At 33.5% G+C, this 13,062-nt stretch overlaps 1 protein-coding gene across 1 annotated transcript in view; it reads right to left on the minus strand.

Annotated features, from left to right (window-relative positions):
- The window catches only part of LOC148282402 (adenylate kinase isoenzyme 5), a 93,817-nt gene continuing 80,755 nt past the window's right edge, over window positions 1–13,062 (minus strand). Inside the window, exons 7-12 of the mRNA XM_088225154.1 lie at window positions 10,486–10,716; window positions 9,710–9,891; window positions 6,880–7,105; window positions 4,268–4,432; window positions 3,404–3,566; window positions 1–344 (exon numbers count right to left, since the gene is read on the minus strand). Of these exons, the coding sequence (XP_088081280.1) occupies window positions 1–344; window positions 3,404–3,566; window positions 4,268–4,432; window positions 6,880–7,105; window positions 9,710–9,891; window positions 10,486–10,716 (1,311 nt within the window). The remainder of the gene's footprint in view (window positions 345–3,403; window positions 3,567–4,267; window positions 4,433–6,879; window positions 7,106–9,709; window positions 9,892–10,485; window positions 10,717–13,062) is intronic.

Here is a 13,062-nt window from a genome sequence, read left to right on the forward strand (position 1 = left end):
TTAAATATGGGTATCCATGTGCTCGATTCCTTGGTACGCTTGTCTGGACACTGTGTTCTTTTTGAGAGGAGCAACTTTGCTGTTGGCTAGGCCGGGAAACCCGTTGACGGCTGTCAGCCCCGCGAATCCGTTGGCTAGACCGACGCCGTTGGCGGCGCCGGTGATGGCGTTGCCGACGCCGGAGGCCGCGTTGCCTGCCCCGGCCACGATTCCGTTGACGTAGCCGTTGGCCACCGCGGCGCCATTCTTGAAAACTCCGTTCCCCGCGTGCCTGACGCCGTTGGCTACTACTTTAGCGAGCGGCGAGGCGACGTTCTGGACTTGGTGGCTTATGGTACTAATACCTAGAAATAATTTACACAAATCAAAATAAAGTTGGTATCATAAGACCCTGACGTAAAGACGTATGTCAGTTGCGAGGCATATAAGAAGGTGAGCGAGCAGGTGGGTAATAATTAGACCTTATAATCTTATGTGAATTTTTTCGTTGATATTTTGTAATTTAAGTTTTTGTTCAATTAAATTTTTTAATGGTATTAAGGTTATTCATTTGTAAAGATCATTTGTATTAATATTAGTCATTTTGTAATTTATGTTTTAATACCTGAATAATGATTTTATTTATTCATTTTAAAGAAACAAACAGTTGACAATACGGTTTAAAGACAGACCAGAGAAGTTTCTAAATAAAAATCATACATATTATTAAATTGTGTTACAACAAAAGGCTGTGTTTATGTGTATTTGTATGAGAGTAAATGTAGATGTGTGTTTATGTGTATTGGTGTGGGAGTAAGTGTTCAGGTGTGTGTAAGTGTGAGCATCATTAAATAGTAAGTGGGATCGTATCGCAGCCAAAAATAATAAGTTTTAATTGTTTTAGCATAATTCAACCCTAAACCTTTCATGTTTGAGTCAGGTGTCTTAACCACCACACCGCGGAGGCCAAGGTATTTTTAAAATATTGTAAAACTGGTTGTGGTTTCTGGTAGTGTCGTGGACTCTAGATTAGGAGGTCCGAAGTTCAAACCTTATTTCCCATTTTTTAACACAGTTATTTATGACCTAAAGAAAATGGCCCTAGCATTGTATTTGTGTAAAACATTTGAACGCAAATATTTGTATAATTGAAAATTATCGAAAATGTGCATGTTCATGATAAATATTATAGCTATGTAACAAACATAAAGGCTGTTTAAATCACAATTGCGTTTCCAAGATCAAGACTTTTGCCAATTTAATATTAGAGGGTAATGAGGAAGTTCAGTGTTTTTTTTTGTTTTTTATACGTATTAACTAAGCCAAAAATATTTTTTTTCAATTTTTAAATATCGTATTATCAGTGTGACGAGTTTTCAAAGTTTTATAATTCTAAAATAACTCCGCGTGTGACCTCAAAAGTTCTTTTCCGCTTATTATCATTCAACTCTTACCATTGATCCATCCATGGTAAGCGAACCGGAAATCTTCCATAGCTCTCATATCAAGCTGATTCATATGAACCAGTAACTTCATTCAAAGTAATCCGCTTTTATTAAAATGTTTTTTATTCTTTTTTTCGTACATTTTCAGGAAACTTTGCGGTACAATTTAATGCTCCAATTTTTACCGCGCGCAAGAAAACATTTCTTGTCTCCAATTTCTTGTAGGGGCGAAGTTCCTAATTGCCGATTGGAGGAAATTCGTACTATTTTGGAAATTTTATTACTAAGTAGCAGAAATTACTATTTTATTTAATTAAATAAATTTAAGGACAAAGTTAATTTTAAACACATATTTTAACGAAAACAATCATACGCAGTAATATAAAACTAGAAACGCAACAATAAAATAGTATATTGGACAAACATTATGAGATCCAGGTTGATTAAGGATAAAAGGATTTTTTTTAGTGTAATTAATATTTTTTAAATTAATTAGTAAAGTTATTTAATTTACAATCAAAATAATTCAGATCCTAATTTTCGTTAACAAATCTGATCATTCTGGGTAGAGGTGCCTAGAAACCACAGACAGTCTTATTATGATCGAGGAACAGAATTTCATTATTTCTGAGTGTACTTGAAGGAACATTAAGAGGCATTTGTTGGAGAATAGTCGGGACATCGTACAAACCATTGAGTATTTTAAGGATATAAATTAAATCTGCAAGAAGTTTACGTTTTGAAAGACACGATGGATTAAGAAAAAGTTCCATGTCAGTATTGTCATAGTATATTTGTCTCTTGTGATTCCTAGTTTGTAAGCAATTTGTCTGATACATTTATGCTGAACTGATTTAATGTAATGTATATGAGTAGCATAATATTACAGAGGCGTATTTAAGGATACGACTAACCACATGGTATTTTACAATATAAATAATTAATATATGATGTTATAACATTATAAATATTCACAGCGATAAATAAGAGATTTTATAAATTATAGAAATGCGCTTGAAGTTGCAAAAAATGGGGACAAATTAATTTTAGGAAATTTTCCAATTATGCATGCTCTAGTTTAAAGTTAAATAAATATCTACTAGAAATAGTTTTAAATCTGTTATTTTAGTATATTTAAATTACTTCGTGAGATAAGAAGATATTGAAAATTGTTTCAAAAGGGTGAAATGAAAATGAACGCCAAATGCATCCATTTTGGCATACAATAATAATTGCTAATGACGAAAATTCTAGTTTTGCTATTAGCGATTAATTAATATATCTCTGTACTAAAAGTGCGTTGCGCCGATAGAAATAATTATGGTTATAACTGAACTTTTTAAACTAGAATCTTTAAAATTTATTCATAAATTAGCCACTGATGTAATTGTAGACGAAGAATTAAAACTTGAAAAAAACTGTAGTAAACATGAACACAATACGAGAATATCAGAAAAATATCATATACAATCTTTTAAAAAAAAGGACAATCGAGACTTATAAACCATGGACTGAAATTATACAATAAACTACCAGACAAAACTAAACAAAAGACTCAGACAACCTTTACAAAAGATGTTAAAAATATTATTATTAACAGTAGAATGTGAATTTTAAAAGTGAAAATATTTTGTCAAATGCATGTAACCCGTAAGGGTTTATCAATAAAATTTAAATAAAAAAAATTTAAAAAAAATAAAAAAAGAAAAACGTTTACCCTATGTACAAGCAAAAAAACTTCGGCAAGATATTAATTGGTCGGTGACGTCAGCTCAGGTCAATGCATTTGGTGTCATTTGTATTAAATTAGGTTGCAATTGAATCGTGGAATATTCTCATTGAGAGAGCATTTAGAAATTGTCCAAACTTAACGACGCGGGCTCTGGAGCAAACGGAAGATGATAAAAAAATGTACTTATTTTTTAGGCTACATATCAAGCTAAGATATGTATAGAACGGCGCCGCCTACATATACATACCTGGAAATGGCTGCCCCCTGCCGGGGCCGGGCGAGGGGGGGCTGGTGCCCCGAGGGGGCCCAGGGGGCCCAACGCCCCCGGCGCCCCCTGCGGCCTGCATGTGCTGCAACATCACTCGGCTGAAGTCTTCCTGGACCGGGAGGGTCTCCGTGTCACCGTCCACCTAAATTAAATGGATATTTTAATGTAATAAATCACCGGGCTTAGCCCTCTGCGACTTTTTCCTGTTCCCAAAGATGAATAGGATTATGAAAAGACGACGTTTCGCGACCACAGACATGATAAAGACCAAATCGCTGACTGAACTGAAGGCCAAGCTAAAAAAGTTGGCTCCAGAAATGTTTCCAGGATTGGAAAATAATCTGGCTTACGTGCATTATATCCGATCGTGACTATTTGAAGGGGCAGTATTAATATAAAAGCAAAATATTTTTTGTAATTAATATTTTGGCATTTACAGCTGTTATTGGGTGATTTGACTGTAATCGCTGTAGGTACATACTCACTGCGTTACATTTTAGATTCTGCTAACGTTTTAACATCCATATTTCTTTAATTCTTCTAGCTGTTAATGTAAAAGAGCTAAAAACTTTATTGATGTGGGTGCGATTTTATCGAATCATTCACCTACGCTACTAGGAAAAGCCTCAAAATGCTTTTCAAGTTTACACTTAGGTTTCGTTGAACTAAAAAAATGGCAATATTTCTACTACTTATGTCCAATAGCTGATGGAAAAGTTAGGGAGGTATTAATGTTTCAATATACATGGATAGAACAGCAAATAACGTTACACCGTGCAATGTGTCCATCTTCTTAAAAATACCTGTGAATATTAAAAAATATATATAATCAATTACACTTACGATGGTTAGCCTCTGCTCGGCGTCGAGAGACTTGAGCATGGGAAGTGATAGTTCCCTGAAGAGTTCTAGTCTTCTCCGGAAGGCCGCGACACTATCGTCCAATCTCCCTCTTCCAAGCTGTAACTTGGAACAATCAAGCAGCACCACTTGGGGTCGTTGATTGAACTGCAAATTTCATGAGACATTAGCAGGTTTTTAAAATGTGCAAAACTTCTATATTTCTCTTATTACGTTGTATTTATTTTATTTATTTATGCTTTATTTATAAGATTATAACATCTTAAGATTTACTACTTTAATTTTAAACCAGGTTTATAAGTAAGGGCCGTACAGTTTTAATCCCTTGTATAGTGAGTATTAAATTCTGTTTTTCTCCTCGTTGGTAATCTTATATTTTTTTATCCCTAGTTTCATATGTATGACATTGTTAGTTAAATTTGATTATATTTTATCAATTACCTTAATTATTTTATGTATATACCTTCATCGAAAGGAAAAAGTTACCAAGTGACATGTAGCAATTTTATGATAGAACCAATTAGAGATTATTAATTTTTTAAATGAATTATACAGGAATCACGATAAAATACTACGTGTGTTGGAGCTTTTTTTATTAACAACAAATAATAATAATAATTGACTCTTCTGTAGTGTTGCTTCATGGCGCTTTGCAAGTTTCTTCTTTCCATTGTGTGTGGATAAGAATATATTTTTTGTGTGAAATAGAACCAGAATTCTAGACGAGCGTTTTTGATTCGATGGCTGCTCTCAAGAAACCCTCAAATAGGAAATTGAGTGGAGATAAGTCGGCCTCGTTGTGTAGTGGTTGGCGCTGTTGCTTTACTACCTTCAGGTCCTGGGTTCGATTTCTGCCCGGGTGGAAGTGAAATATTAATTTCAAAGGTAAACTGCTATATTTCATTGTTCCTGGACCCGAAGCGTAGGACTGATCAACAAATGATCGAAATATGCTTAATTTGGTTTACGAATGCAGTGCCATAGAATTAAGAATAGTCCAGAAACTTCATACGCACATCAAACAGAAGGCGACTAAACTACTCATAATTGAGTGGGTTTACGTTTTTTATTATTATTATTATGGATAACTTATATAGCGCCATTTTCGTAACAAAATACCTCAAGGGCGCTTTACATAGTGATTCTTTTAAATTTGTAATTTAATTTAAAAAAATTATTTTGTTGTCACATGCTACGGATTTATTCAAATGATTTAGAGGACAAGTGGGTTTTAATTTTTTTCCGAAACATCACTTTCACAGCCTCGCACCTCTGCTGGGAGAGCATTCCATGCCATAGGGCATGCGACCGCAAATGCGCGTTCACTAAATTTAGTGCGCGTAGAGGACCCATTAGTTTCTTTGTAGACGTCGCTCAGTACGCTCCTGATTTAAATTCAACTATGCCGTGTTGTGTCCTTTTAAAGTGAAGGAATACTGCTAGGATCTTAAAGAAATAAGATGCAATCACATTTCATGTGTAATTAGAAAATGAATGTGTATGTAACAAATGCATAACTTAAAAATTGAATTATTTTTCCATCTGTCAGATTGTCGAAGAAACAAAATGAACATTACGTTAGTGTTGCCAGGGTAGTAATTTTTTTTACCCTACTTTGCTCATCTAATAAAAAAACTAATAAAAATTAGGCATCGGATTAAACAACGCCGTCAGAGACATTTGAACGACATTATCTTTAAAACATCAAATATTATTTAACATGGTATAAAAAAATAATGAAGGATAAAATTAGCTTTATATTTTAAGTTCAAAGTTCATTCATACATAATTACTCTTATTAAATGACCCTTTACTTATCTACTCTGTTGTGTCAATCAATGTTTCCGCGTGCACAATAAAATTTTAGAGAAATTAACCGATTGCTTTTTTTTTACCTTACATTTGTGTTATGATTATTTTTTTCACATCAAGCAACATTACGCGACAACATCACGAATGCGCGCGGCAAAAGTAGAGCAAAGTGGGGGAATCATTGGACACAGTTCAATGTATTCAAATATGATTCTACGTTCCTTCTGGACTATTCTTAATTCTATGTACCGTGCCCTTGGTGCGAAAAAGGAAAATGATGGTTATGATTTTAATGTTATAATCTAACAGCAACTAAAGAACTTTTTGAACAAACTAAACAATTAAATGTAACTGAACTCTTTAAACTAGAATCTTTAAAATTTATTCATAAATTAGCCACTGATGTAATTGTAGACGAAGAATTAAAACTTGAAAAAAACTGTAGTAAACATGAACACAATACGAGAATATCAGAAAAATATCATATACAATCTTTCAAAACGAGAAAAGGACAATTGAGACTTATAAACCATAGACTGAAATTATACAATAAACTACCAGACAAAACTAAACAAAAGACTCAGACAACCTTTACAAAAGATGTTAAAAATATTATTATTAACAGTAGAATGTGAATTTTAAAAGTGAAAATATTTTGTTAAATGTTTGTAACCCGTAAGGGTTTATCAATAAAATTTAAATAAAAAAAAAATATAAAAAAAAGTTATTAATTCTGTTTTACCACGCAAAGATAAACTGCTATTATGTGTCGCGTTAGTTACCAGCTGTTCAAAGGATTTGGCTTGTTCGATGTCCCGTGGGTAGCCGTCCAGGATGACGCCAGCCGCGGCCGCGGCCCCCGCCGCGGCCAGCCGCGCCTGCACGAGCCGCATCACCACCCCGTGCGGGACCATCTCCCCGCTGGCGATGGACTGCCGGCTCACGGCCGCGTCGCCCCCCGCGCGCTGGTCGGCGCCCTCGGCCAGCTGCCGCAGCTGGCGACCCACGCTAGGCAGCAAAGAGCAACAGAATGAAGAACACGAAGAAATACACGCTGAGTGACAAAATGAGAAACATAATTTCCTCCAGAATATAACGTTTATATTTGAACCACCTACCACATACCATCAAACATTAAACCTGCATTCTACACAACTAATAATTTAGGAACATTGTTAAAAAATCACAATCATATTGAACAATATTTTGAGTTTGTCCAAATTTTTGTAGACAAGGACTAGATTCAACTCCCTGGGGAGATGTTTATATTAATATATTACAATAGAGATGAAAAACATTTAAGAGAAGGTAATATAGAAGTCTAGGCATCTACAGGGCTTATGATCTGTCAATGGCTGGTTTTCTATACTTCTTCATGGACCAGGTAAATTTATCAACAATATTTTGAGTTTGTTCAATTTTTTGTAGACAAGGACTGTATTCAACTTCGCAAACATCAACAGATGAAAGAATTGAAGGAATATAGATGTTCAAATATGGGCAGAATGGTGAATGTTACACAGTGTGTAAAGTGGCCACTTAAACCAGCTATTGACAGGTCACGTAGATGCCTCGACTTATATATTACCTTCTCTTAAATATTCTTCATCTCTGTTGTAATATGTTAATACAAACATAATGGCTCTTAATATAATAAATCTGGCATTTGTTTTAATTTAATGAAAAACACTTACGGTGCCTAAGGGGTTGGTATTTCAAGCACGAATAACAATAAGAATGAATTTTCTCCCAGAATTCTAAATAATAATAACACTTTTTCTACTGAAATCGACATATTATAATATTTCCTCACCCTAAACAAATTTAAAGAAAATGCTAGAACCTTAACTGAATATAATAATTTTAATTCAGTCTAGCTGTGCCTACCTCATATTTTATTTTTTGTACCCTTTAATATTGTAATTATTTTTACATGTTTGAAAGAAAAAAGGAGGGAAGGCTGATCTGAGGTTACTCCGTATTATGGATCCGCTGGCGAAAGGATTTAAAAGTTCGAGTAAACAAAAAAAAATAATTATTTTTTAGTATTTCATTATGATTTTAATGTCTGTTTTAACCAGCTATTGACATCTTCCAGGTGGAAGAATTGAAGAAATATGGATGTTCAAACATAGACAAAATGGTGAATGTTACACAGTGTGCAAAGTGGCCCACTTGAACCAGCTAATGACGTTCCGGTTCCGACTTTGATTCTTGACTAGGTAGAAAAGAGAATAAATAAGTATTTTTGGAGAATACATTTTGATTCTCTAATTTAAAAATTAATTTAAAAATATTTTTTAAAAAAAATAGGACTTTAAAAATATAAACATATTAAAAATTTTATACGCCTCCTTGGTGAGAAGCATCTTGGAGAATAATTCTACAATATGGAGCCCTTATTATGCCTCTCACCAAATTACCATAGAAAGAGTTCAGAATAAGTTTTTGAGATATGTTAATTTTAAATTAGGAATACGTAATGAATTTCGTAACTATGATTATTTATTAAATATATTAAATTTGATTAAATTAAGGGACAGGAGAACTATTAATGATTTATTAGTTCTATTTAAAATCGTTAATTCAGTATTGGAGAGCCCTGAAATTTTGGCCCTCATTGGTTTTAAAGTATCAGTTAGAGTGACTAGGCTAGTTCAACTTTATCACTGCAACAATCATATCTATTGAGATATATTGATATTCTAGCAATTCAGAACTGAATCGTCTACATGCGCTGGGTAATAAACATTCGGATTTAGGTGACATATTTTTATTGAAATTTCCAGCTTATAAACAATTACTTGTAAAACATTTTAGTGTGGAATCAATATTTTAATTATGTTCTTTCTAAGTAAGCATTCAAAAAGTTGTTACTGTATATACTCCGCTGTAAATACTTATGTATGTATGTAATGTAAAAGGTACTTGTACCTTTAATTCTTGAAAAAATAAAATAAATAAAAATAAATTTGAGGTTTATTTTTTTATATACTCGTAGTTTAAATCATCGCCGCTTAATTTTAGTATTATTAAGTGAATACATGTTATTGGATGGCAGATCCTACTATTTTTCTAGATATTTTTTTATTGTTTATATTTATAATCATTTAACCAGTACATCTGTTTGTATTTTAAATTTTATTAATTATTAATTAATTTTTTATTTAATAAAATTTTCACGCCCATTCACGGCTTTTATATACATGGAAGTTACATAAAACATGAGTATATGAACAACATAAAATTTAAAAATACAATAAAAAGCAATAACAGAAAGAACAGTGTTAAAAAGTATAGTTGGTATAGAAGTATGAGTGTATAAACAACATAAATTTAAAAAAATTCAATATAAAGAAATAAAATAAAGAACTGTGTTTAAAAGTTTAGTTGGTTTAAAAAAGAATAATAATAATAACAATAATAAAAATAATAAAAAAAATGCAGTTAAAGGTTTAAAGCAGTACATAATGTTATGAAATACAATATAAACAGAATATTAAGTTCTATTTGATATGGAACATATACATTGATATTTAAAATTGACAAAATAAATAAAACAAAACATATTTACAAGACTGGAGGGTCTACCGACATCACATCTTCAATTACCTCAGATGTATCCACCCCTTGAGCTGGCTGGCCACCTTCTGGCACAGCGCGGCTTTGTTGCTGCCAGGACCCCCTATGACCCACAGGACTGGGGGTGTTTGCCCCCCCTTTATGGGGGTCTGGTACCCTGGCTCCATGTCAGCTGCCCGCACCGTTATAACATCAGCTTGCACTACCTGTTGCTGCAAAAGCGTATGTTATAATTAGTGTAAGATTTTTGTTTGTTGATGCAAGGAGCTTCATCACCAGTTGGAGATAACAGAAAAAATGGCGTTATGCTGCGATCTGTATTTAATAGATAGAGGAAAGTGACCAAATATGGAATAGTATCCCTAATACCGTAATTGCTTTTGAACGAACAGTTCATAACGCAATACAAGACCATATTTTGTCTCATTCACTCACTTTAATATAGCACTCATTTTATCTTGTCATTTCAACGAACGCTGCTGGAATGGCAAGTTTTTTGTTTTGGCTTTGATAGAAAATTTTGTAAGTTTAAGTCCCGTTAAATTTTTTAGCACAGTCTACTAAGAGTTTATGAGAACAATTAGTCTTTTGGCATTTTCAATGTGTCATTTTTAGTAATGCTTGAGTTTTTATTCTAAATCTAATTCACTCGTCTATGTAATTTCATTGATTCACTACATTACCGACCATTGGCATTGGCTGGCCTACATTTGCTCCGTAGTAATTATGATCAATTTTTACATCCAGATTTAGGTTATTAGATCAATTAAATTATGAATTCGATAAACGATGTATCACATATCTACCATAGAGTCAACTCTTGGAAGTGTCGGGTCGACTGCTGGCGCCTGCGGCGGCGGCGGGGCGGGGTACGGGGGGGCCGGGTCCACCCCCACTATCTCCCCCGGTATTCCTCCCGGCCCCGCCCCCGCCGCCCCGTTGGCCGCGGCCGAAGGGTCCTCCTGCGACCCCAAGATCCTCAGGACGGCGGATCGGAAGTCGTTGTACACCTCTCCAGGATTCCTCTCTCCGTTCACCTAAAAATAATATGAAAATATTTCGATTTTATTCAAATCATATAGACAATTCTTACCCATTAATACTAAATGCACTCTTGTACAAGCATTAGTACTACCCATTCTAGATTACGTTGATGTTTCCATGACTGATTTAAGCTGTGAGCGACTCGATAAACTTAAACGACTTCAGAATACATGCATAAGGTACATTTTTGGTCTTAGGAAATATGACCACATTTCTGATTATCGTAGGCAACTGAAATGGCTCAAAATTAAACATTACGGCGGCCTCCGTGGTGTAGTGGTCAAGACGCTTGACTCACGCACGGAAGGTTCCGGGTTCGTTTCCCGGTGAGAACACAAAAATTAAAAAAGGTGATTTTTCTCAAGCCTGGGTGCTCTGTAATGTAATTCACCACTGTAATTAGGCCTCCTGGCCTGTTGTGGTGCAAAAAAAATGTAAATGTAAAATGTAGAAAAAAAAAAAAAAAAAATCACTCCCTCTCACTTCTGTTCAATGTACTTCATAGTCCTAACGCTCCTATATACCTGCGTGAAAAATTTCAACGCTTATCAGTTCATGGTTTACTTCTTCGTTCTAATTCTCAAGGCACTTTTTTAATACCCATCCACAATTCCTCTTTCTTCTCTAACTTATATAGTGTCCATGCGGCTCGACTGTGGAATCATCTCCCATCCACCATCAAAGATGTTGCTACATTATCTCTGTTTAAATCACGTCTGAAGAAACATTTCCTTTCTTTGAAGAAATTGCCATTTGGTAATAAGCCCGCCAATGTACAAAAAGTTAAATAAATTAACAAGGATCAGCTTTAACTCGGGGGTTTTGTATGGTTAGAAAGAAGCGTCAACAGAAACGGTGAAATTCTTCAGGAAAGGAATATAAAGATTTTCATTTTATTTTTAGTGCTGCTGAACAGCATTTTTAAGTTATATTTAAAGTTATAAGTTTAGTTAACCTCTAAGTTTATAGACTTCAGTGGGACCGTTTTTTAAAATTGGTTTGTTTTACACGCATGCATATTATTATACATTATAATACATTGTGTACCTACGTACTTTTATGTTATATTTATTTATGTATATATATAGAAAGCATAATGGAATTCGATACTTTAAAGAGAAAATAAATTCTGATAATAATTTCAGTTTATTAGATACATATTTATCAAATGTACATATTGACTTTGAATACCATGAAACGCTTGAATTTAAATGTTGTACCTGTCACGTAAAAGCTCTCTGGGCGTCTATAATAAATAAACAAATAATTTAATGATTAAAGAACCGGGTGGTGGTCCGGTGGCTGGTATCGCGGACTCACGTATCAGAGGTCCGAGGTTCGAATTGACCACCACAAGTTAATTCCCATTTTCTAATACTGAATTATTTACTCATTGGATCATAAAAAAAGCAAATATTTCCTTTTACAAAAAAAAAAAACATTTAATATTAAAAGAAGTACCAGGTATTTTTTTCAGATCAGTTTCTTTTAAAGACCTACTGTGTGAATCATTGTTTTCAGGAGATCAAAGAACAACATTTTAATCGTTTGATAAAATTAAATGCGAAAAAATCAAAATATTTGAAGTACTTTTTTTTACAATCTCAATTAAAGGGTTTGTTTTTTTAATAACTTCAGCAGAATTCTATAAAGTACAGTTTGAAAAGTGATCTCAAGATTCAACTCTATAAATGCCTTAACACGGCATCAGCCCATAATTGAATGCGGAGTTCGTTATTTTTAAAATATTATATTTCTAAAACTATTGGTTTTATGGTTGAAAACAAGAAACAAACTCGACGATGAACAACACAATAATAAATCGATAAATGTGTGATAAACACACGTTTTGAAAACAAAACAGGTATTTTGTAATTATAATATATAGGTATAAGGTAAGTTGTTTTTGTTATTCGTTTTTCCGATATTACGTATTCTATATAATTATTTTCGTCCAACACAATGATTACGTATTTTTTTACTACCATCCACGAAATTGCAAATTACAAAACATTAACGTAAATATTTTTTACTGTCTAGTAAATTACCATCCAGTAAAGTTGTGTCTATTTATTAAATATTTTCTTTAGTGGGTAACTTTTTGGTAAAATAAAACATTTTTATGAAGAAGGACAGTATTAATCAATAGCAGATAGGTTTATAAAGTGCGGAGAAAATGGACGGGAAATAGTGAAGAAATAACGAAGAAACATTAAAATTGTAAGATACAACGAAGAAAATAGAAAGAGACGTAAATGAAATGTTTTAAAATGGTATTGCGAAAAATGGGAGGATGATCGAGTGCATATTTGTAAAAGATTTTCATACTTTAGATTTAA

Source organism: Micrasema longulum, unplaced genomic scaffold, assembly GCF_059751315.1.
Source record: "Micrasema longulum isolate JH-2025_06_02 unplaced genomic scaffold, ASM5975131v1 h1tg000333l, whole genome shotgun sequence".
In the NCBI taxonomy this organism is placed as follows: domain Eukaryota; kingdom Metazoa; phylum Arthropoda; class Insecta; order Trichoptera; family Brachycentridae; genus Micrasema; species Micrasema longulum.